Genomic DNA, 27,609 nt, shown 5'->3' on the forward strand with positions numbered 1-27,609 from the left:
CACACACACACACACACACACACACACACACACACACACACACACACTACTTAAGAGAGTATACATCAGAATAATCTTTCTAATGTCCTAAATAGAGATGTTTGGAGAAAAAAGTGCTCAACAATTTTTTTGTTAAAGAGATAATTACTCCATATTTTCAATATTCAAATAGAAAGTGGGTTTCCTGATGCCATCCTAAAATATTTTACCGTAACTCTCACTACATGTTGCTAACCTTTATTTACTTTAAAAGATAAGCGTCTGTGCTATTCCAAATGGAAACTCCTAAGTCTACCTTAAATAAATGCTTTAGAAAAAGACTCAATTCTCTTCACTACTCTCAAAACATGATGCTTTATGAGAGAAGCAACATTAAAGCTTTCCTACTGTAACATTCTCAGAACTAACCAAGTGAGTAAACTGAATACTGTAATGGTGGTGAAGTACACAATGTATCGTGACAATGTCACAAATTACTCTGGACCCCTTGTATCTGCTGCTATGGTTACAGAGGGAGAAAACTGTCATCCAAGAAGAAACATCAACTGTAAAGAATGATAATGAAGATGGTAATGATGAGGACAAGAAATAAAATCTCTAACAGGCACTGGTCTTAAATGAAGCTCTAAACTAATTAAATGAAGGAGTGTGGCCTGCCACTGATTTGTACTGTATAATCTGGAAGATATTTTCAGTGGATTTAGAACAAAAATACATGTTATTGTAGAAAAAGCACAGATCTAGAGTTAAAAGGTGCTATTGTATCCTAATCATACCTCCATAACTAACCATACTTTAAATCAGTCTTTTAGCTTTGTGAACCCGTTTCCATTTCTCCCTGAAGTAATGGCTATAAAAATATTACAACACTATGTAACATAAAGAATATTTACCTTGGGGTGCCTGGGTGGCTCAGTTGGATAAGCGTACGACCTCAGCTCAGGTCATGATCTTGCAGTTCATGGGTTCGAGCCCCACATCAGGCTTTGTGCTGACAGCTCAGAGCCTGGAGCCTGCCTCAGATTCTGTGTTTCCCTCTCTCTCTCTGCCCCTCCCCTGCACATGCTCATGCCCATGCTCTGTCTCTCTCTCAAAAATAAACATTAAAAAAATAAAAGAATATTTACTTTATGAAGTAATAGTATATTTAGAACATTTTGGAGGCACCCTGGGTGGTTCAGTCAGTGAAGCATCCGACTCTTGATTTCAGCTCAGGTCATGATCTCATGGTTCATGGGTTCAAGCTCCACATGGGGCTCTGTACTGACAGCGCACAGTCTACTTGGGATCCTCTCCCTCCCTCTCTCTGACCCTCCCATGTGTTCGCTCGCTCGCTCTCTCATCCTCTCTCTCTCTCTCTCAAAATAAATAAATAAACTTAAAAAAAAATGTTTAAAGTAAAGGGAGAGGACCTTCCACTTCTGGCCAAGATGGAGTAACATGAAATAGACTTATAATCCCATCTAAAATAACCCCCACCCAAAGAATACATAAAAAAAAAACAATAGTTTCAAGCCACTGGACATCAAATGATGATGGACTAAAAGTGAGGAGTTGGGAGACAAACAGCTCTATGATTACCCCCATTGACTGCCTTGTTGGGAGTTTCTAGACCAACATATAGGAAAGAGGATTTAGGAAGAGCCCAACAGTTTCCCTGAGCTAAGGAGACAGAGCTGAGAGTCTCAGGAAACCAGAGCAGCCAGAATCCACAGGAAGAGAAGAGAACTTCAAAGATCAAGGTTCTTCAGATGTCCCCCTCAAATATTCAGCAGAGCACAATCAGTTCATGTGTGTGAGGAAACTACTAAAGTATATGTGTGTTGCTCCCACTAGCCAGACTGGAAAATTCAGAATTCATGGGGTACCAGATACTCAGGAAGGTCTGGCCTGAGTAATGGGAAATTAGCCTTAGACAGAACATGACTCCACACCCACCTAACAAATCATAAAAGCAAGACCACAAAAAGATCAAACTGCTTCCAAGTAACTTAACTGCATCCAGAATGTAGCTTAAAATTTTTTTATAACAATATAAAAATATTCAGTACCGAACAAGGTGAAATTCAAATATCTGCCACTTAACAATGATTACCAGGTACACAAAGAAGCAGGAAAGTACAGTCCATAATGAGGAGAGGAAAAGTCAATTAAAAACAACCCCAAACTGACAGAGATGTCAAAATTATCAAATAAGAGTATTAAAACAGTTATTATAACTGTAATTCATATATTGAAAAAAGTTACATAGAGACAATGAGAATATAAAAAAAAGACCCAATTCAAAATTGTGAACATGAAAATCATAATATCTGAGATGAAAAATACACTGATTGGGCTTAATAGCAGTTTGGATATTGCTAGAAAATATGAATGAACTTGAAGACATTGCAACAGAAACTACCTAATCAAAACACAGAGAGGAAAAAAATCCAAAAATAAGGCATCAATGAGCTATGAAACAATTTCAAGTGGCCTAATGTACATATAATGAGTCCAATAAAGAGAGAAGAGAGGAGAGAAAAGAAAGATTATTTGGAGAAATAATGGTGAGAAATGTTTTAATTTAATAAAAACTACAAAAATAAGCTTAATAAACCGCAACCACAAGAAACATAAAACTACACCAAGAAGCCTCATAAGCAAATGGCTCAAAACCAAATAAAGAGAAAATCTTTACAACAAGTAGTAAAAAAAACTTTTTAAATGTTAGTTATATACGGAGATAGATACAAACGACATCAGATTTCTTGTCAAAAACAATGCAAATGAGAAGACAATAAAGTATCATTTCTAAAGTACTGAAAGATACAAATGGTCAATGTAGAATTCTATACCAAAAATATCTTCCAAAGTCAAAAGCAAATAAAGACGTTTTCAGACATAAAGCTGAAAGAACAGCAGACCTTCACTACAAGAATTGTTAAAGCAAGTACTTTAGACAGAAAAAAAAAAATTATACCAGATAAAAATCCAGATCTATACAAAGGAATGAAGAGCAGCAAAAATGGTAATTACATAGGTAAATATATATGGTTTTTGTCTATTTAAATCTCCATAAAATACAACTATTAAATAATAGTGATATTTAAGGTTTATAATATACAAAAACGTAAATTACAAGACAAAAATCGCACAAAGGCCAGGAAGTAAAAAATGCAAGTAAAACATTTTACAATTTTTATATTTAATGTTAAATGGTAGGGGCACCTGAGTGGCTCAGTCAGTTAAGCATCCAACTTTGGCTCAGGTCATGATCTTTGATTGTTCAGAGTTTGAGCCCCGTGTCAGGCTCTATGCTGACAGCTTAGAGCCTGGAGCCTGTTTCAGATTGTCTCCCTCCTTCCCTCTCTTTCTCTCTCTCTGCCCCTCCCCGACTCACTCTCTCTCAAAAATAAACACTAAAAAAATTTTTTTAAATGTTAAATGGTAATAATACCACTTAAAGGTACACTGTGATAAAGATCTATGTAAACTAGAAACTCTAAAATTGCCACTAAAATAACAAAAATTTAGCTTATAAGCCAATAAAGGAGATAAAGTGATATAATAAAAAAACAAGATTCCATTAATCTGAAAAACAGCAGAAAAAGGAAAAGAAGGAACAAAGAACCAATGAGACAAGGAGAAAAAAGAGCAGAAAGATGGACTCAAACCTAACCATGTCAACAAACACATTAAATGTAAGCGGTTTAAACACTACAGTTAAAAAGCAGGCCATGTTGTCTATAAAGAAACACACTTTAAATGTAAAGATGCAAAATGGGTGAAAAGTAAAAGGATGGAAAAATATACACCATGCTAATAATAGTAACCAAAAAATGCTAAAATGGCTACATTATTATAAACAAAGTAGATTTTCAAAGCAAAAGATATTATCAAGGATAAAGAGATCATTTCATGAGACAAGTAAAAACAAAAAAAAAGTCAGTAAGAAATAACAATTCTAAAGGTTTATGTGCCTAATAAGAGAGATTCATAAAACATGAAGCAAAAACTAATATACAGATGCAAGGAGGAATAAAAAAAATCCACAATCACTGCCAGACTACTCAGGAAAAGGAAAGAAAATTCATAAATTATAAATAACAGAAATGGGAGAGGGGATATCTTTTCAAATCCTACATATAGGATATTAAAAGAAAAATAAGAGAATATTAAACTTTTTGCCAATAACTTTGACACAAACTACCAAAGTCCACTCAAGATGAAATAATAATTAAAAAAGAAAAACATCTAAATAACCCTAATCTATTAAAACATCTAAATTTGCAGTTAAGACCCTTCCCATAGAGAAAACTCCAGGTCCACATACTTTCACTAGTGCATTAGATCAAACAACTAAGAAATAATATCATTCCTACACAAACCCTTCCAGAAAACACACACACACACAAAAGGATAACATGCTAACTCCACCATTATACTGTTACAAAATTGAACAAAGAACATTAACAGAAATGAAAATTGTAGACCAAAATCCCTCATAAATGTAACAAACTCTTAACAAATTTTAGCAAATTATATCCAACAATCCAGAAGAAGAATAATTCGTCATGACCAAGTGTGGTCTACCCTAGGATCACAAGGTTGTTTTAAAATTCAAAAATTCATGTACTTTGTCTTAAGAAAGTAAAGGAGAAAACTCATTTGTTAATTTCAAAAGATGCAGAAAAACCATGTGACCAAGTCTAACATCATAAAAAATTTCTCAACAAACTAGGAAGAGAAGGTAACTTCCTTAACATCCTCCTCATCTAAGAAGAACCTGCAGCTAACATCACACTTAATAAAGACTGAATGCTTTAACCCATGGTTGGGAACAGGCAAAGATGTCTACTCTAACTTCTTCAATTCAACATCATGCTCTAACTCCTTATCTGCGCAATAAGGTAAGAAAAATAAAATGCACTGTCTCAAAAGAAGTAAAATTGTCTTTATTCACAGATGACATTATTTTGGGCATATACTCTGAAGAAAGAAGGGATAAAAATTGGTAAGTAACCACCCATGTTAGAAAATTAAAAAAAAAAAAAAAAAGCCTATTAAATCCAAAGAATGTAGAAGAGCTGACTTCAGTGAAGTTGGAAAAAATAGGCACTAGAAAGGATACACAAAGACACAGTGGATTCATTAAAATAACTAATAAGGTTCATAAGCCCCTGATGAGACTGATCAAAAAAAAAGAAAGAAGATACAAATGATTAACATAAGAAATAAAAATGGTGACATCACTACAGATATTAAAGAAATTTAAAAGATAATATATTTTCCTAGGACAGCAAATTTAAAAGAACTGGAAAAATCACTGAATATGAATTAATGAAACAGACACAAGAAGAAACAGAAAATTTGAAGTGTCACATGACAATGAGAGAAATGATACCCAGAATTTAAAAACTTCCCACCAAAAAACCCTCTAGATCTAAATACAACCAATTCTGCTGCACATTTATGGAAGAGATAATGCCAATCTTATTCAAATTCTACCTGAAAATAGAAAAGGAGGAAAGATCCCTTAATCAACTTTTTGAAACTTGAGTAATGTAATACTTTATAAGGGCATCAGAAGAAAGGACAAGTTTTTTCTGGGAAAAAATTATATATATATATATATATATATATATATACACATATATATGTGTATATATATATATACATACACTGCAACTATATAAGACAATAATGCATCACAACAGATTAAATGGAAAAATTATATATTCATTTCAAGATAGAAAAAGCATGATAAAACCCAACATACACTGAAGATAAACACTTAGCAAAGGAATAATGGAGAGTTAATTTCTTAGACATTACCAGTAAGAAGCATATGGGAAATATCAGAATTATGAAAGCTTAGAAATTTTCCCTTTGGGAAAACACTGGGAATAGAAAAAGTATCCCATATGACTGTCCATAAAGTCCAACTAATCTACAAATAAAGTATTACAAATAATAGTTGCATTTAGTATGACTGCTTGATACAAGGTCAATATATAAAAATCATCTGCATTTCTGTGCCAGAGGCAAAGAAAACAAAAAATCCAATGCCAGTTACAAGAATATTTTTAAAATCCATATCTAGGAATAAATCTAAAGTATGTAAGACCTCTACACAGAAAACTCTAAGAGTTAACATAGCTGTATCAGACCTAAAAAAAATAGGAATAGGGCTGAGTTGAGTATGTTAAATATACTGAATGAATGAATCCCACAAAGATACTAATTCTCCCCAAACTCATCTACAAATTCAATAAAATGGCAGTTGAAATCATAACAGGTTTTTGTAACAATTAACAAACTAGCTTTAAACTGACAACTGAGAAATTCAAAGAAACAAGCATAGCCATAACATGATTTAAGAATAAGGTGGAAAGACTTGATCTACTGAATACCAAGTTTTATTACAAGGCTACAGTAATTAAGGCACAAGGATACACAAGCAAATCAATGGGCACAAACAGTCCCAGGAACAAATCATATCAAAGAATATTTAATGGGGGCGCCTGGGTGGCTCAGTCAGTTAAGCGCTCAGGTCATGATCTCATGGTTTGTGAGGTTTGTGAGTTCAAACCCTGCGTTGGGCTCTGCGCTGTCAGTGCCTGCCTGGGATTCTCTAAGAACCTTTTATTTATGCCAAAGATGGCACTGCAAAGCAGTGGGGAATGAATCGTCTCTTTAATAAATCATGCTAGACTAATATGGTATTCTATGGAGGGAAAAAACGAAACAGGACCCCTGTTTCCCTTTATACCCAGAACTGAATTCTAGGCAGATTGGAGATCTAAATAAAAAGGGGGAAACAAAAAATCTCCTAAGACAGAATGGCCTCGTGATATCAGGGTAACTTCTTAAACAGGACACAAAAATATTAATCATAAATGAAAAAAAAAATGTTATATTAGATTCCACTGAAATGGAGAGTGCTGAATTTCAAAGATAGGCATGAAAGGCAAATAAATATTTACAATACATATAACAGAGGGCTCATATTAAGGACAGTCACAGATCAACCCTTACAAGTCATGTTTTTAAAGACAACCTAATAGATACACAAGTTGGACAGGCACTTCACAAAAGAACATATAAATATGAGCAATAAACATACAAAAAAGTGTTCAACCTTAATGGAAACTGGGGAATGTAAATTAAACATACGAGAGCCTACTATACACACACCAAGATGGCTAAGGTGAAAAAGATGGAAAATATTCAGGGTTGGCCAGCATATCTCACCGGTGGTGTATGGGAGTTCTTGCCCCATATCCTAGCCAATGCAGCATTTTCCATCTTTTCCACATTAGCCATTTTGAGGGATCCGCATTAGTCACTCACTTAGGAAAACATGACAACATCTGCTAAAGCTGAAGATAAACGTATGCAGAAATCCCACTTTTAGTTATAGACACAACAGAAGTACCCATAAGGTACATTAAGATCCAAATGCAAGAATGTTCATGGGATTATTTATGAAAAACAAAAACTGGAAACAATTCAAATGTTTATTGATAGGAAAATGGAGAAACTGTGGTCTATTCATTCAACAGAATACACTACTCCGATAAAAATGAACAATGAAAATGAATAAACTTTAGTCAAATGCAACATCATCGATAAATCTCACAAAAGAAGCCAAATACAAAACGATACATAACTCCACGCCTGACTGAATTTATATAAAATTCAAAACACAGACAAAATTAAATAGTGTTTAGGGATTTAAACTTAGATGGGTATAACTATAAAGGAAAGAAAAGAAGGAATTTCCCAGAAGTCAAGATAGTAGTGACCTTTGGAAGGGGGCATACGATTGGGAGGGAACATACCAGCAACTTCTGGAGCACTGGCAAAGTTCGATATCTTGTCCAACGCCATAGTTACAAGAGTGTTCGGCATGTAAAAGGACTCACTGAGCTAGATATTTCTGTTCTGTGCACTTTTCTATACATATATTTCACACATACACAAGTATAAAGTTGTCCAACCAAAACTTTTCTGTAACACACAGTTATAATAGTTTATATCAAGTTTAATCAGAGGAAGGGCAACAAGAGGGGTGAATATGTAGGGTTGGAATAAAGGATGGGAGGGAGTTGAGAATGTGGGAGCTTTTCTTCCATAATGGCAAGCCAATTTAAACTGAAAAGCAGGCATATATTTAAAGACAGTAAATACTAAATAATAAGCTAAGAGAGAAAAAAGTACTTGTCCTAGGGAAGAGAAAAATTGTAGATAAAAAGTTGGAGGCCTATTGTTTATCTAACAAATCTTGTAGAACTATTCACGGACTCTTTAAACCCGAAAAAACAAAACAAGAACAAAACCTATGGAAAAAAGAAGACCCTGAAAGTCAGCATTTACAAGCAGAACCTTCAGCATCCCATCTCCTGCTCACTTCTTCACTTCTATCACATTCTGAGAGCCAGCATTAACGCTCGGCCTGAAGGGAAACTCTCAGCAGACCTGACCCCCAACTCTGGTTGCCTCATTTGCTACTCTTAAAATGAATATAAAAGATAATAATGGAAAAGAAACGCAACATTCACTTCCACCTCCTACTGAAAAAGAAAGCTATAGACAAAAGTTAAAGTATATAATAATGTAAACAAAAAGAAAGGATTTCCACTTGTGGATTACAAGGCATGAGCCGCTGGTAAAGAGCAGAAGAGCTACAGTATGAAAATGTGAATTTCAACATTTCTAAATGTAGTTTAAAAATAGGTATCACTTTTAAACTCAGCACACACAATTAACACACTAGTGTTGTCAAGTTAAGGTGCCCCTAATGCATAAAAATTAGGTCAAAGACAGTACAATAAAATTATGTGAAATATGCTCATTTATCAATTTCTAAATAAACCTGATTTATTTTTAACTGACATCTTAATTATCCACATTTACATCTGGAATATAACAACTTTTCTCCCTTTTAACAATGTGAGACAAACAAAATGTTATGATTACACATTAGCTATGCCTCCTGAGTTCCTACAGCTGAAATGTCAGGTCAATTACTTAATAAGATTTAATTTTACCTTGTTTAATCTGTCCTTGCACAATATTACTGGAAGTTGGAGGGGAACCCCTTGCCTTAGAAAGGTCTGGGGTGCTTGGTCGAGGTGGCCTTTAAAAAGAAGAAGAAAATATATATATACTTTCATATTTTCATAAATCTGAAACCATTTAAAATATTAAACTTCCTAGTCCCAAATGAATTGCAAAACACATACAGAACATTTTCAATTTACTTTTGAAAAACCAATGGTTTTTCCTGCGTCGTACCTATTAACATTTTCCTTTTCAAATTTCAATATATTAAATGATTAGCAAATATCAAGTAAAAGTTTGACAACTACAATCTGTGCTTTATGCTAGTTTAAGGAATATTTATGAATAGCTTAATGTGCTACCACTGACAAATAAATATCGTAATTAGTCCTTCACTCTTCAATATTAGCATGCTGAGATTTCAGCCCTTCCTCTATCACTGGTCAAACGAATTCATGGAACAATACTTTGAGTTTAGAAGAATTCATCCTTAAAATCTGAAAAAGGAAGTAAGGCATGAGAAATCTTGGACTCCAGAGGCCATGTGTCTCATTTTGAATTCTAGCTCTACCACTTAACTACTTGTGTGACCTTGGACACATTACTTGACCTGAGTCTCAGTTTTCTTATCTGCAGTAAAAGCATAATAAAAGTACCTACCTTACAGGGTTAAGAGCATTAATGAGATAGTGTCTATAAAGTACTTGCAACAGAACCAGTTACAAGGTAAGTACTACTTAAGGATTTGATTTTTTAAAATTTCTCAATATTATCAACTCTCAATAAAGTATAATAAAACCAGTTTCAAAAGCTATCTTCATGATTTCTGGAAAGTAGGTAATAGCAAATCAGGTTAGGCATTCCTGAAATACTAAAATAATACTCTCCTACAATTAAAAGCTGTTTTGTCTTTTCCAATTGAAAAATTCTGACTATACTTCTCACAAAATTCTGAAGCCAATTACCGAACACCTATCTTTCATATGTCACAAAGAGAAGAAGCATTTCAATCAAATACACATTTTGAATTAAATATCAATGCAAGCTTTAGGTAGCTACAACCTCAAGATTATATTCACCCAAGACCTAGTCTATAATTCATTTATTAAAGCTGAACTGACACCTACTCCCTTGTTCCAAAATTTTTTTGGAATAGCTACATTGTTTCTGAGTGAAGGTTAAACTGTGTGATTTTGTCATGCTTTAAATCATGCATATTGTGTTTTAAAATTTAAAAGGGAAACACTGAGATAATACAATAATGTTAAGGTGGGCAGAGCCAAAAAAATAAAAAACAGCGAGAAAAATAAAACAGGGTGTTTTGTTCGTTTTTTTGAAATGTGATAATAAAATCAGACTATCATGGTCACACCTGGTAGGACCCTTCTTCATATGATCACCAATAAACGTTGCATTGGTCATACTCATTAACGTATTTGCCAAAGATATGATAGACAGTAGATGCTGGGTGGTGACGGCTCGGGACACTCCGTAAGTTCCCTTTCCTGCGCCCTCGGCTGCTGGCAGCTTCCTTCCTACTTCCGCTTTCCCATGTGATAGTTTATGAGCAGGCTGATTATAACCAGGAAGCATCAATGACATATGACCTCCTCGAGACAGGAGACCAAAAGATACTGTGCAATGGGGTTTCAGCATTCCAAGGCGATCAAGACAAACTTCATCCAGAACTTCATTTAAACCCCAGGCGTGAAGACAGGACATGAACAATTTTGCAGTGTCCATTGTTAAATTATATTCTAATAGGGTCAATGGCTTAGATTTGCTGGCCCGGTATTCTGGATCGCTTTCTTCCCTCCTCTGCCTCATTATCTCCTCATCCTCCTCTTCATCATCAAGGAGATGTTCCTTTATGTTCTCTTTGATGGTTTCTTTCACTTGTTGGAAGAGAACCGCTGCTCGTTTTCCAGTTAGAAAAGAGCCCCCTTTGTCTGAACTGCCAGATGCTTTTTGCAAATTCTCTGGGGAAATAAGCGCGGTATTCGGCCTAGAGGCTTCTTCAGTCAAGAGTTGAATAATCAACGCTTCCACATCAAAGAAAAGCACATGTATGTCCGGATCTGTTAGGTTTGTCTTTATTGCTTGAACCATCAGGGAGTTATGGGAATATTTAGGTAAATTCCCCTGCAATAAACATTTTAAAAAAATGGTTATAATATAAAACGTTTAATTTCATACATCCATTAATGAATAATAAATAGTGGAATCTGAATGCTTATCAAGCTGTCTTTTTAGGTACGTCTATCATTAAAAGCAACACATGAACTTTGCCAATCGGCAGTATGTAAAAGATACGAATTTATATGAGAACTTTATGCTGAAATAATTAGAAAACTGTCCATTTTTAAAACAAGAAAATTTTGTTATTAAGCAGGGAGTTTTTTTACTCAAAGAACAGACTAAAAATAGTTTCAATAACTTCTGTGCAAAGTCTATCTCTGGGAATGAACTACTGGTCTACCTGACAGAAGAGGCCACTTGTCACTCATGGCAACTCATCCCTTTAAGTTGCTGTACCATCAAATTCCACCTTCTTCTACTTTATCTTCACTCTCTCCCTGTTCACAGATTCTTTTTCCTCAACAGACAACGGGCTCAAGTCTACCCAGACTCTAACAAAAAGTGCTATCCTTTGACCATGCCCCTCTCTTCTACTGATCTCTCTCCCCCCTACAGCCCCTATTTCCAAATACATGGAAAGGAGCAGGGTAATCCAAGGCAACTCTCAGTCCCACTCCTCCTCGAGCTCTTTGGAGTATCTGACATTGTTATTTTTGCTGGGTGAGTGACAAAGCATAAATCACAAAAATAAAAAGCTCTCCCAGCTTCCTGGAGAACACCTTCCAGGTGAGCCTTCTAATTCTGACCACCCTTCTCAGTCAGCTGCCTTGAAAACTCATCCTTCCTTCCACTTTAGGACTAACACTTGTATGCGGATGGCTCCCTAATTTCTATCAGCAGCCAGACCAGCCTCCTGGAGTTTTAATCCTCTAATCCCACTGCTTGTATCTAGATGTTCCATAGCACCTCATCTTAATATGTGATGACCAGCCTGCCACTGCAGTACCAGACCATCAGTGGAGAATCATTCCCCTTCCATTGTGTCCCTACATCCAGACCCTTATTTTCTCCTCTCAGCAGGGTTCACTGCCCCTAGTCTCTCCTTATTCCAGTCCACCTCCCTGGAGGCACAAGACTTCTTTCTGATGCACAGATCCAATCACATCACTCTTCAGTCAAAAAGCTGCCACTATTATGGATTATGAAGAGAAATGGAAAATACAGATTAAAAACTAACTCAAAATACAGATGAATAGATTTGATCTCAAGATGAGAGAGGGCTTTCTAAACATACTTAAACTTAAAATTCACTACTGTAAAAGCAAGAGGCAAGAAACAGGAAAATGTGCCAAAAATAAGACTGATAGAGTTACATTCTATACAAATATTTCTTAAAATCAGCAAGAAAAATACTAATGCCCAAATAAAAGGGGAATACCGTAAAGATCAAGGACACCTCCCAGTAAAAGAAACAAAGAATCAATAAATATAGGGAAAAACCAGCTGAAACTAGTTGTCAGGGAAATAACCGTTAAAATTCAGCAAGTGGTGCTGGGAAAACTGGACAGCGACACGCAGAAGAATGAACCTGGACCACTTTCTTACACCAGACACAAAAAGAAACTCAAAATGGATACAAGATACCATTTATAAAATCAGCACACAGTAAACACTAAAAACTACTTAACTTAGCTACGAGTATAGTGAAAGTCAAACCCACATACTGCAGGCATGAATTTAAACAGGAAACTTCTAGAAGAGCAATGTGGCAAAATACACTGCAAGCCCTTAGACTGTTTGATCCAGTGCAGTTATTTCTAGAACCTGATCTTACATAGTCAGAAATACAGACAAGGATTGATGTACAAAGATGCTCAGTGAAATGGTAGCCATTATTTTAAATTGAAACCTAAGTAATCTAACAATAAGGAAACAGGTAAATAATTTAAGGGTAGCCATATAACAGAATAAACACTGCAATCACTACAAATCATGCTTTCTGGGCACATTTAACCACATGACAAAATTTCCTGTTCCAATTTTAAGTGAGATAAAATTATACACACACACACACACACACACACACACACACACACACACACACACAGAGTATGGTTCTGATTTCATTTTTTTAAATTTATTTATTTTAAGAGACACATGAATGAGAAAGGGACAGAGGGAGAGACACAGAGAATCTCAAGCAGACTCCACGCTCAGCACGGAACCTGACAGGGGGCTCAAAACTACCACCCTGGGATCGTAACCTGAGCTGAAATCAAGAGTCAGACGCTCCAACGACTGAGCCACCCAGGCACCCCTGATTTCATTTCTTTAAATGCTTAAATATGTATTTGAGCATGGTGAAAAACACTGGGAAGAAATACATGAAAGTGTTAGTAATAACATTTTGTGATGGAATTACAGAATATCTTTTCTTTACATTTCTCTATATTTCTTAAAAGGTATATAGTCACTATATATTATTTTCATAATAACATTTTGGGATGGAATCACAGAATACTATTTCTTTATATTTCTCTATATTTGTTACAAGGTATATAGCCAATATATAGGATGTTCATAATTAGAAAATAAAACTCTAGGAGGAAATACAAAATCTTTCAGCACAATATTCAAGGCCCATTACAGTTTGACACTGAGTACTTTTCCAGCTTTGACAAATCAGCTCCAGCACCATAACCACGGTCCCTCCCCCATTATTCCCATTATTCCTTTTATTTATTCCTTTACCCAAAATATTCTTCTTTGTTCTATTCTAACCCCTGTTCTTCCACCAAGCCCCGAATTCTCCCAAGGAAAGTTACTTCGCAATGAATTCAGTTCCCATGACACTTTATATCTACTATACGTCATTAATGTGTACGTCTTGGCTATATTGCTGTAATTATTTTATATATTTACACTTTCCTGTATTCTATGGGAACTATGTTTTACTCATCTTATGTAACCTGATCAGAGTACCTAGCAGAATGAACAAAGAACATTATAAAAAGTTGACAAAATTATTTTAAATTGTTAATCTACTCTTCTATCATAAAATTGTAACAAATCCCCTTTAACTGGTCTCTCTTCTTTCTCCATCCTTCTCCCATCTATGTTTCTTTCTAGCTGAAGGGGCTTCGATAGAGTTTTATAACCCAAGGATACAATCTTTGCAAAGCAAAAACTTCTCTGCAAAGCATAAAGTGTCCTCCAAAATATACTACTGCTCCTCCAATGTCATCTCTAACCACAACCCCTATATCTTTTACCACAACCCAATTAAACCACTTGAACCTTCCAGAACCATGCACTTTCGAGCGTTTGTACCTCTGCACCGTTCATGCCAGGATGATGCTCTTTTCTCATTCTCCTCACAGCCCCTCAAGTCCTACTTTAGCCATCCTTCAAGCAGCATTTCCCAGATGCTAACTAGAACTACTGTGGTGATCATTTCACAATATATACAAATATCGAATCATCACATTGTAAACCTGAAACTAAACTAATGTATGTCAATTATACCTCCATTAAAAAAAAATCTTAAAAAGTCTCAAGTGGCTGCTCTTCCAAAAATTATTTCCATAGTCATTACTAATTCTGCCTCCTTTGTTTAAACCTCTGTTCTGAACTGAATAATGTTCAAAGGAAGGTAGAAAATAAACATTATTTCTACATTGCACCCTAAGAACCTACAGAGCATAAGTAATATAAATTTATATTATACAAAAGATGAATTTAAAAAATCAAGACTGTCTCAGTTTCAATCCTGTATTTAATTCACTCATTATGCATTTGCCTATGTTTGTGCAAGACCCTGGACATACAAAAACGAATGAGATGATTTTGTAGTGATGAAACTCACACCTCACAGTTAGACCATGGCATGTAAAGCCGCTATGACAACGTAGTAAGAATGGTGCCATAAAGAAAGGGGACTGCAAGGTACTAAAAGGGACAACAGGGGCGCCTGGGTGGCTCAGTCGGTTGAGCGTCCGACTTCGGCTCAGGTCATGATCTCATCGTCTGTGAGTTCGAGCCCCGCATCGGGCTCTGTGCTGATGGCTCAGAGCCTGGAGCCTGCTTCCGATTCTGTGTCTCCCTCTCTCTCTGCCCCTTCCCTGCTCGTGCTCTGTCTCTCTCTGTCTCAAAAATAAATAAAAACATTAAGAAAAAAAAATTTAAAAAAAAATAAAAATAAAAATAAAAATAAAAATAAAAAATAAAAGGGACAACAGAGAAAGTACCAACTCTACCCGGGGTGCCCAGAGACAGCCTCTCTGAAGGGGTGACTTGAGCTACATGAAAGAACAGAAAGATGGCAAAATGTGACAAAGGGCCAAGGCAGGGCACATCACAGGATGGATACTGATGAAGCCCCAGATGACCAAGAATGAAGAAGGCACAGGATGGTTCACTTAGAGCTCAGAGGCCCACACTGAGGCTGCCGAACTTTGTCTTGCAGGCTCGGGAGTCATTAGAGCAGTGCTTTTCTCAGAATCATCACGGTTGCTTGTTGAAATGCAGGTTCCTAGGACTGCTACCAGGCCTACTGAATTAGTATGAATAGACCAGAATGGATCGGAACCTGCCTAATGAGAACCCCAGACAACTTGATGCAGTATAGTTTGAGAACTATCATCTAAAGCCCTTAAAAGAGTAGAATAACATGACCAAATTTAATTTTATAAATGTTCATCCACCAGCAATGTTGGCTAAAAAGAAGCAAGACCGGAGTCATGAATATGAACTGGGAGGAAGCAGAAGCCAAGCAGATGAGGGAACATAAAATTATGCAACAATACCGAGAATGCAGCAGGTGGGATGGGTTGAAGAATGTGCACATTACCCTCTTACTCCTAACGCCGCTGTACCTGGTATTTGTTTTTCAAACGCTGAGTGTCATGTCAAACACGACGCTTAATGCTTTGTACCTACTGACATTAATTTGAATGATGCATAAAGTTATTTATAATACATTATACCTGATATATTATTGATAGGAAAATTATTATTAATATTGATAGCTACCATATACTAAGTTGTCGCTTATGGCCCAGGCACTAGGCTAGGCATTAGGTTCATTCTATCAGGGAAAAAGGTAAAATATCATCTTATATTAACATGAGTTAGACAGACATGACACGATATATGAGGGAATAGGTAATAACAACATCAGGCACCAAGAGCCCCCCATAGTACATTAGTAAATACTGTCTTTCCAGTAAAGATCTATAAAGTTCAAAATACAAAATAGGAGAAAGAGAGATCATTACTACCAAAGAATATAAAACCAAACATGTTTGCTAAGGAAATTATTGAGGCAGCAAGAGTGGCTTGAAGAAAAAAGGCAAGAGTGAGGACACGAGATCGGCTTTTAAGTTCTCTCCTCTGATGTCAACCACCTATGTGCCCCTTTCAGCACCCTGAGATCCGCCCTGGGATCTCCAGTGAAAGGTTTTCTAGTGTCTGGTACCATGATATCTGGATGTGATTGTGTGCATCTCCTCTTATCACAACCTCTCAGTGCTGCTGATTGTGTCATTGTCACAAAAACTGTACCTAAGAGCAATCCACAGTCAGAAGAAGAGGGTAAAAGAAAAGAAGGAGGTAATAATAAAAGCAGAGGAGAACAGAGGGAGATGGAAGGAACGAAGGAGAAAATGACTCATCCCCTAAGTCCTGCATATGACCTGTAATACCTGACATTGGATTTTAAGGACTTAAAGGCTTATTACAATAAAATATAGATATCCAGCAAAGTTGCGAGGGTAAGACTAAGCTGAGTGCATGGAGACAGCAGAGCTGATCACAGATATGTCAGATATTCTAATATGTCACACTAAGATAAGCTGAAGGAAAATGAAGAGAAACATCTATCCAACTCCAAGGGTCCCTTGGCTTAATCCTAAAATGTACATGGCTAGAGCAAAGTAATTCATTCCAATCATCTTACAGTCTTAGCCATTTTCCACACTGGCTACCTAATCCTGGAAATTCTTTAACAGGAACATTAGTACACTTGCTCTGCCTGCCACCTTTATTAAGAACATTTGAAATGTGTGCTCGCAAATTCCCTTTTGTATCATCACGGCAGAAGATAAAAATTCAACAAATATTTGTGGAGTTTCTATCATATGCAAGGTGCTTGAAAGAACATAAAGCCTTTGTACTCAAGGCAATAATTTCAAAACTTACCTGGAAAAGGGCAACAAGAAAAGCTAAGTTATAAAGTATATACAAATAAAATGGTCCCAAAGCTGCTAGTAAAACTCAGTGGTAAATGCAAAATACATACACACAACATACTTATTAAAAACCTAGTAAAACATATATTTGACATTTTCATTGTAAGTGGTAAGCCTATTACAATGTTATGTTTTCTGTACAGGGGAAAATACACATTTAGCCATTTCAAGTATTAAATAAAGAAATTGACTTAAAATATTACAGAACCACAGCAATAGGAAAAAATTATTGGACGGCTTGCTCATCACTGAAAGTGAACCTGTGGCAATTACATTAAGAGTAGCAGGTAAAACTGTATCTCAAGTGAAAAACTCAAGGAAAATGACAGAACTATGAGCAGGAGATTGATCCTTATTCAAGCCTGGGTCATTTTCAGTACATGAGCACATATGCACATCATGAGCAGCCCCCCACCCCCTCACCCCTGCCCCCCACAACAAGAAAACAACTTATAATCCGCAGAGGAGAAAACGTGGGTGTATTCTTGTTATCTAACATTGTCATCATTATAGATTTGAATATATGCTAGGTTAAATCACGTCCGCTGAAACATTTGGTAGCTTTGTCCCCTAAAACCAACGTTACAGTGATATTTTGAGCATCTGTCCTTTTATCCAGAAATTCAGAACACTGGCAATAACTTTACCCTTGCACCATTCATTCACTTCAATGGCTCTGATTTAAAAACTTACTTATTTCTGAACCATTTTTTAACATCATAGCTTTCAGGACTATTTCTAAAGTTACCTAGTAAAACAATTTATTATTTTTCCTGAAAAAACATGGGTCCAATCTATATTACAAAATAGTCCAAATTTATACCTAAATGTAAAGTTGATTAATGCCAGCTGATTTTGATGCTAATGTGCAGAGCAAAAGAATACATGGTTTAAAAAAAAAAAAATCTGAATCCACTTTGAAATCAGAGATTGAGGATACCAGGACTAGGAAATGTTATATAACATATTCACATACATGTTTGTATAAATATCAATACTGAGTCCTAACACAGAACATAGGAAAAATATGTATTTGGCAAATAGTAATATAATATTTTACAAAATAATTATGTCATTTCCAATGCATGTTCTAAATAATTTTTAATTCCCTAACTATAATATAAAGAACTGGTTACCTAAGAATGTTTTGGTAGGAAAAATTAAAAAATAAAAATTTTAGGAGCACCTGGGTGGCTCAGGCGGTTGAGTATCCAACTCTTGATTTTGGATGGGGTCATGATCTCAGGGTTCAGAGGCTCAAGCCCCATGTCCGGCTTCGCACTGACAGCATGGGATTCTCTCTCTCTGTCCCCTTCTCGAAATAAATAACTTTAAAAAAATTATTCTTGATTATGGATAGGATATTCTATTGAATAAAGAATGTTAAAATAACTTCTGAAAATTCTGAGGCATAATGTTAAATGCAAAAGAGTCAGTGAATAAAAACACACTGATATCTAAACGTGCTTTAAAAATGTTCTAAAATTAGGGCGCCTGGGTGGCTCAGTCGGTTGAGCATCCAACTTCGGCTCAGGTCATGATCTCGCGGTTCGTGGGTTCAAGCCCCGCGTCTGGCTTTGTGCTGACAGCTCAGAGCCCAGAGCCTGCTTCGGATTCTGTGCCTCCCTCTCTCTGTCCCTCCTCACTCGCACTCTCTCTGTCTCTCTCTCAAAAATAAACAAACATTAAAAAAAAAAAGTTCTAAAATTAGCTGAGGGAGAATCCCATTATCGCCTATAAACATATATGGTTTTAATGTCAACGATTTTAATTACAGTTGACCCTTGAACAAAATGGGGGTGAGGGGCACTGAGCCCCTCCTCCCTGCACGCAGTAGAAAATCTAAGTGTAACTTCTGACTCCCCCAAAACTTAACTGCTAATAGCCTATTGTTGACCATTACTGACAATGTAAACAGTCGATTAACACATACTGTTATGTGTATCATATAGTGTATTCTTACAATAAAGCTAGAAAAAAATCATAGGAGAAAATACATTTACAGTACTATACTGTATGTACTGAAAAAAAAATCCACGTATAAATGCACACACAGCTCAAACGTGTGCTGCTCAAGGGTCGACTGCATTAGGAAAAAGGTAGCAAGGGAGGGAGGGAGGAAGTGGAAAGGATTAAGAAAATGTGTTAAGCCTGAAATGGGTATTTGGTGCCCTCTGCTGTCGGATTGCTGTTACTTAATACTAACAGGGAACAGAATCCAGCCCTTTAAGTTTCAATTAAGGAATACACTATCTTAAATATTTGGTTTCGGATAGGAGATTTTATGACAAGGTATGGATACAGTACACTCAGCTTATGTCATTTCACGGCCCTCTATGTGTTTTCATTAACAAGCATATTAAGAAGCATAAATCAAAAGGGATATTTAACCTGAGAGGTTTTAAGGTTTGATACTATACAGTAATTTATTTCACAAGACATAAATAAATGTAAATCACTCAAAAGTATAAGTATTAAATATAAACACTTAGGTCATGCCTTTTATAGAGAAAATGCCTTCTAAAGGTATTTCTACAGGCCACATTTTAACTGGATAATGTTTGGGTAACAATAATATCCAAGTGGTATTAATATATTAGGAGATTAGAAGATTGACACATGATGGTTCCACAACACCAGCATAAAAGACATCGAGTTGTAACTGTTCCCAAAGGGCCAAGTCACCAAAGTCACAAGACCAAGAGCCCTGGGCACTAGGGCACCCCAGTCCCCCATTAGACAAACCTTTACATGAATCACTTCATGCCCCCTGTATTGATTCTTCTGTCTTCTAAATAAAAGAGAGATTTCACAAACAGCAAACAGGTAACAAAACAGTAATCCTTTCACTGGTAAAATGGGGATAATAAAACCCAGCTCATTTTATCTCAAATGAATGTTAAAGACATGCGTGAAAAGTCTCAACCAATTAAAGTAACTGTTAAAAAGGGAGGAAAAAAAAAAAACTATTTAAAAAAGAAAAAGTGCTCCGGATCTAACATGTCCTCCTGGGTATTCCCAACCCTTAACACAGTTGTGAATGAACAGAAATGAGAGGATATTCTGGGAGGCCGACTTGACGAGAAAAAAAGCGAAGACTAATAATGGCAAATGAACAGGAGACAAGAAAACCGCTTTAATCCACCCAGGGTCACAGTGGTGAGCAATCTCAAATTTCAGAAATACTCACACTCAAGTAGATTCTAATCTAGGAGAGTCTTAACCCTCTTCTCCCATCGCTGCAGGGCTCGGCACGCGACTCCCACGCTCTGCCCGGTCAGCCGCACGCAGCGTTTCCTCTGCTGGGGATTTCTTCCCACTCTGCCTCCCGACACCAAGCCTCTACACGAGTGACTCTCTTCAGAGAAGACGTTCTTCCCACAGCTCCCCAGGCCAGTCCTCTCCTGAGGACGCCCTCCCACTTGGTTCACACCTTAGGTAACAGAGTGTTCATGGTGATGAGCTGCGCACTTGTCTCCCTCATCAGAGCAGGAACTCGACAGGAGGCCCTGATGGGTGTGGACGTGATTCATGAACTCTCCAGCCGTTCTAGCTCGGGGCCCAGCTTACAGTACACACTCAAGGTGTGCTGAATGAATGAAATCAATCATTCAATCAAGACTGTTAAACTAGTGTGTGAATACCTACTGGGATAAACGTGTTAAAACATGTTGCCCAGTTGACTTCATTACCATCTTATTACCTCCACTTTAAAGCTAAAAACAAATGGAAGCTAGGAGGTCGGCCAGTCAGTCACACAGGTCACACAGCTGTCAACGGTTAAGACCGAGGAAGAAGTCAGGGTCCCCTGGTATCTGCCAGACATTTACTTGGCGAATATCAAGAGCTTCTCAGCATTAGTTTGGCAGAGATTCTAGAGATGGGGGGGGGGGGGGGGGGGCGTGAGTCCACTCCATATTAATCAACCTTAAATTCTGGGCTATTCAGTGATTCAGTGAAGAGTTTGCTGGAAACACAAAGAGGAGTATCGAATGGCCCTTTGAGGAGCTCTCGGGGTGACAGAGCAGCAGCCCTGGGCCAGAAGTGACATACTCTTCATCCTCAAGGCAGCGTCTGGAGGCATCACCGTGAGTCACCACTGGGAGAGGGTGCTAATGGCATCTAGTGGGTAGAGGCTGGGGACGCTGCTTAAACATACCACATTGTACAACACAGCCCCGGAACGAAGAATTACCCAGCCCCAGATGTCAACAGTGTTGAAGTTAAACAAACCCTGATACACGGAAACAGACATGGAAGCAAATATATCTCCTTGTTTTCATGTATTGGTACAAAAGAATTAGTACTGAGAAAGAGACATAAACACGAGTGGCAGAGGACCAGAGATGACACAAGTGACTGCTAGACTCAGCAGCATTCCTGAAAACTTCAGGAGCCTCTGTGGGGACGGTGGTCACAGAACCGGGGCTCAGGAGAGCTCTGGGAGTGAGCCGGGTGAGTGGGAGCCAGCCGGGGAAAGGTGGGGTAAGGGGGTGAGGGAGGCACGGGCATCCCAGGCCCACCAACTAGCAAGTACCACGTTTACCAAAATACAGACCGGGGAACACCAAGTCACGTTACACCGTGGACAACTAAAATCCTGATTTACGCCGCAAATCCCCTCCTTTTGTCTTTGCCTTTCTTTTTTCTACCTCTTTCCTTCATAGCCATCCACTGCCCTGAGACAACATCACCTTCACCAAGGCTGACTGCTGCCGGGTGGGAGTGTGAGTACAAAAAAATAGGTATTTTCACGCAAACTAAGACAGAGATGTGTGAAGGACCACGGAAAGGTCTCTGGATACACTTTGTCTGTTCCAGGCTACCGAGAGCACAGTATAGAACTCCAGCCACAACCACTACAAGCCAACTGCACTTTCTATCCTTGGACATCGCAATAAACTGCCTCCCTGAAATTAATATTTTCCCATCCAAGGCTAATGTTAGGTTCCACACCACAGCATAGAAGTCATCTTATGAATGTCATACCTGAAAGTTTTTTTTAAATTTTAAAATCACTGTCACTGGCTCAAAGCCCTGCTTGCCATCCCTCATTCTGGGAGATTTCACCACCCGTGTAGGTCAGTGATTTTGAACTTATGGTCTGCAACCCCGCGCGGGCAAGGGGCCTCCTAATGGATATAAAAGGATTCAAAGTCCGAGGGCAAATGACACGATGTTAAACACGGAGTCACTTAGTAATAAAGGGAGTTAACTGTGGTTATATGTGCTAATTATGCTACAGTGCTATTTTTTTTTTTTTTTGCTATTTATAATTTGAAGTTCCTATAGGACTACAGCATTCTAGAGCGTCAGTACTGAATTTAAATGTCACACAACCATGAAATATAGAGCATTGGTACAAACATTCTACTGCATACAAACCTACGAGTTTCCCAAAAAAGAGAGGTTTTGATATCAGCACATCATCAGTGCTGGTTTTCAACTGCTGCCATTCTCGCTTTTAAATAAGTTCCCCTTAGTTTCATCACTTTGTTTTGCATTTTTTATTTGCATCAACAATGTTTCTGCACTGTTATTTTCCAAGGACAAGAATAAGACAGGTTTGTGGCTTACTGTTAAATCAGACACTCCGATCCCTATTCCCCAACTAGCCTGCCGGATGGCACCACCCCGTCTTCTCAGAGTTCTGACCCCGTGAAAAGCAGGAGGTACTGGGACAGTGGGCTTCGGGGTCTTCTGTGCCAACGATGGAGAACACGCTGCCCTCCCAACTCCTTGGCTGTTTTGACTCCAGTCCCCTTCAGCGGAATGTGTCCTCACCTCAGGAATCTTGCCCACTAATATCTCCACGCTGACCACAATCTTCTGTAGTTCCAAATATTCCATCACACCTGCTCTTCAACCTTCTGGAGCAGTGGTTTGCACCCTGCTGCACATTAGAATCACCTGGGAAAATTGGCCGCATGCACACCAACTCGGTCAGAAAGCCCCGAGGAGGAGCCAGGCACCGGTAGTTTTTAAAGATCCTCAGATGATTCCAATGTGCAACAAACAGTTTGGGAACCATTATCATAGAGGCATTCAGTCCCTGGATTCCAGGATTTTTTCAAAAGCTATCAGCCTCATCCTCCCTCCCACTCCTTCCCTAACAAGCCCAGAACCTCTGGTTAATCATATCAATCAACCTCTTATAACTACCCTCAGTGCCCTTTAACCTCTGCATTACAGAGTTGCAGTTCAGGAGCCGTGACAACATGTACCTTCTACTTTTTCCTAGACCTTTTACTACAGCTAGTTACAACTACAAATACAGTCACTCCTCTTACTCTTTCTTCGCTTCCCCTCTCATTCCCCCATGTGTCTCTCTCATCAAGTCCCGACCCAGGTTCTTGCTCCCTCCCTCCCCACAATCTTACCTGTAACTTCTTGGAGAAACGTGAAAGTTTTAGGAATGTCCTCTCTTCAACTGCCATCCGTCATGCACAGAAACCTACACCCACCAGACACCCAGCCTGTCTTCCCGCCCTTCGATTTCAGAAAATAAAGTCTTCCTCCTCTAGGTCAAAGCCAAACTCTTTCCCTCTGCCTTTGCAGTCGGCCACTCTGTCATCCCCCTGGGAACCTAGCTTCATCAAGTACCGCCCCCTTAGCCTAACGTGGACCGGCCCTCTCTCTGCTGGCTCTTTAACCCTAATCCACAAACATTCCCACGAGCCTGCCAACCTGCATTTTCCCCTATTCTTCCTCTTTCCCCTATCACACTTTTCAAAAGTATCCTTTTGCTGTCGTTTGTTTCCACGCTTCCCATCACTCCTTAACCCACGGCAATCCAGCTTCGGGCCCCAACATCCTGAAGAGACCATTCTAGAAAAGGGTACCGGTGACCTCAATGACAAACACATTTCAGTCCTTCCAATACCACACATCTACTGCCTCTGCCACAACTAATCACTCACTACCCCTTTTAAAAGTCTTGATTCCCTCAGTCTACGAGTGAGCCTATTCTCCTGGTTCTCCCGCACTCTTGACACTTCTCCGAATCGTTTCCACTTCCTCCCCTTAAGGTTAGTAGCCCCAGAGTCTATCTCAGCCCATTTGCTACCTCTGAATAGTCCCATGGCCTTCGATGGTTTTAAGCACCAGGTATGTGTCGGAGATTCCTCAACCTGTATATCCATCACCACACCCACCCCCCATATACGAAGCAACTCATCACCATCCCCTGCAAAACCGGTTCCTACGTTCGATATCACATTTGAGAGAACCGATTTCTATTCAACCACCCAATCAGAAAATCTGTGGGTCCGCCCCGCTTACCACCTGTGCCTCATTAATCACTCAATTCTTGGAGTCGAACTCGCCTCTACATTCCCTCGTATCTGTTGCACATACCGGCTCTCATATAAAATTCTCTTTGAAGGAAGGATTCTAGTGCTAATTTTTCTTCTTAGGTGTGAAAGCCACTGAGATAAAAGATAAAGTTTAAGCACCTTCACATAGTACGTATGGACCGGTCTCATTTCACACACCTCCCGCCTCGCCTCTCTTTGATACTCCAGCAATGCTGAACACACACGGTACTCCCTGCTGTCCTCTTTGCATCCGTCACCTGATTACATTCTACTCATTCTTCAATGTCTCCTCCTCCAAGAAGCCAGTCCTGATCACCTCAGGCTAGTCCAGGTCTCTGCAATACCTTCTGCATTTCTCAGCCAACTCACTCACTCCACTGCCTTGTATTTATCTGTTTACGTTTCCTGAGGGTAAATATCATGTCTTATTCATTTTGGCTCTCCAGGGCCAAACCGAGAAGCTAGTAGTCAATAAATGTTTACTGAACTAGACTGATTCAATTATTTTCTAACAGAGGCTATAAAAGTCAAGAAGTTTCAAAATCTTTTATATAGTCTAATAAAGAACAGCTATTTCAAGCATATTACAAGAAATTATTTCTTACCCAAGGTACTAACACATTAACACTTGGCTACAAATCTTTAGATTTCTATCACATTACTTCAAAATACCTTGAAGTTCCCAACTAAGAGTTAAATATAAAGTAGCATACGCAAGGGCTGGAAAGATCTGGCTGTTGAGAAGGTCACAGGGTTAAATCTATCTACTGTTCCTATTCTCTCAGCAGTCTGCCATTTGATTTATTATGTGAGATGGTAAAAGGAATTTCCCCTTCGCTGTATCTCACAGACATTATTCAACAACCTAAATTTCTTCTCAGGTATAGTGTGGTTTGTTAATGTACTTCCAAGGAGAAACAAAACTGTTCTGAATTTAAAACCATCATAGAACAAGACTGGTGTTTTTGGTTCAGAATAATATGATGAATTACATTCAATATGACCTATGAATTCCATTCATAAACCCACGGAACACCTATTACGTGCAAGGCAGAGGGCCAATAAGGCACTAGAGCCACAGGGCTTGGTAAGTGTCAAGAAGGGGAGCTCCCTTGTCTATGTCATTATTTGATGGTGTTATGTCTCATTTTCGGATCCTTAAAAAGGGAAGAGAACAAAAAATCCTGAAATCATCAAAAAATATAGTAAGTTCAATTAAATATTTAGTTAGCTTTGAGAGTTTAGTTTTATCCCTTAAATGTATTCATAATAACTTACAACTTGTTTCCCTCGAACTGGAGAAAAAGTTGGAGGAAAGATAACCTGAGTCGGAAATGTTTAAAGCATTCATTACAAACTCCATGAAACATGCACACATGATGCAAGTGTACAAGGGCACACACACACAGAGATGAGCACACACGCACTCACAGCCTACATACGGTGTACTTTCTTATGCGGGTGAGACTACCACGAAAGGGAGGTAAAGGCAAAGAAAGAATAAGAGACAACAACAGAATTAGGACATAAATACGTGAAAGGAATGCTAACCACTCTTACGGAGGTAAGAAGGATGACTAATGTAATATAACGGCTGGATTGTGGAAGAAGGATGGAGAAAGAGGGAAAGAGAGGAGGAGGGTGATGGGGCAACTGGACTCCATTGACTTTCTTGTACTTTCTGGTGCCTGTGATAACAGCAATGTAATAATGTATGTTCAGAAATTAATCCCATTACCTTACTTACATACCTGTGCCTAATCAATAACTTTAACTCTTTTCATTTTATTTTTATGGTTCCAAAAAAAATTCAAGCTTATTCCTTAAGGAGTCTCTTTACCAAAAGCCTCACGTTAAATTCCAAAATTTTCATTCTAGAAATTTTTAGAAAGCAACTGACAAACAATAGAGAGGGAAGCTGTGGCAAAAAAAAAAAAAAAAAAAAAAGTCCCTGATTGTTCACTATAGAATCTGAAGTCATTTTCTCTAACCACTATGTTGTCAGATTGTGGGATACGGGCAGTAGGTGGGTCAATACCTGAGGAAAATTCCAGACTGAAGGACTCTGTCACCTGCCAGTAGGTTAAGGATGTTCTCACACAAACAGCTTTAAATTAAAGCCCACAACTGATCCAGAATAGAGACAATATATGATATGTAATCACAGATATGCCTCATCTAGTTCAAATAATAAATACACAATTAAGATTGAAAAGTGTATGTTTAATACAATTTCTCCTTAACTAATTCATTATTGAATTTTACAATTAACATCAAGAATACAGAAACTCAAAGGGATTCTGGAAAAGATCACGGCACTGATGGAAGCATAGTTACTGGATTTTTCCAAATCCTCACATAAAGAGAGACACAGCAATTAGACAGGATAACCGAAATGCAGTAAGAACATTTCAACAAAACAAGTTGATAAAATATATCCACAAATCCCAAAACTCAAGCGGATGGAAAAACCCACCAACAGCTACAAGGTCTATCTGTTATCAGGCACCTCCTTAGGACGAAGGAAAGGGAAGTGGCGAGGGATGCGACAGATCTGATAGGAAAACCCCAAAATGCTGACTGACGGTTATCAGAAAAACATAATGGGGCCCATTTAAAAACAGCAGCTGAGCGTGGGAGAAGTTTACCGGCCTCAACAGCAAGTGAACGCACGGGCCACGATCACAAAGGCTGAGGCACGTGGCAGTCCCAGTCCACGGGCAACACCACTACATCAGGGTTCCCTTTGGCAAAGGCCCCCAGGAATGAGAAACTGCTAAGCATGCAATCAAAACTGCCAGGTAACCCCCCCCCCCCCCGGCAAACAAGAGGTGAGGAACGGTGTTAGGAGAGCTTAGAAAGCGAGCCACCATATTTTCAAACCACATGAAAAACAGAAAAGGAAGTTTTGGGAAGTT

General features: G+C 38.2%; 1 protein-coding gene across 8 annotated transcripts in view; it reads right to left on the reverse strand.

Moving 5' to 3' along the window:
• WDR7 (WD repeat domain 7) overlaps positions 1 to 27,609 on the reverse strand; it is a 354,164-nt gene that overhangs the window by 242,735 nt on the left and 83,820 nt on the right. For all 8 annotated transcript variants that reach the window (XM_040478723.1, XM_040478724.1, XM_040478725.1 and 5 more), the window contains 2 exons: positions 10,421 to 11,190; positions 9,036 to 9,124 (listed from right to left, as the gene is read on the reverse strand). In XM_040478723.1, the coding sequence (XP_040334657.1) occupies positions 9,036 to 9,124; positions 10,421 to 11,190 (859 nt within the window). The remainder of the gene's footprint in view (positions 1 to 9,035; positions 9,125 to 10,420; positions 11,191 to 27,609) is intronic.

Source organism: Herpailurus yagouaroundi, unplaced genomic scaffold (genome assembly GCF_014898765.1).
Source record: "Herpailurus yagouaroundi ecotype Mexico unplaced genomic scaffold, PumYag 142, whole genome shotgun sequence".
NCBI lineage: Eukaryota > Metazoa > Chordata > Mammalia > Carnivora > Felidae > Herpailurus > Herpailurus yagouaroundi.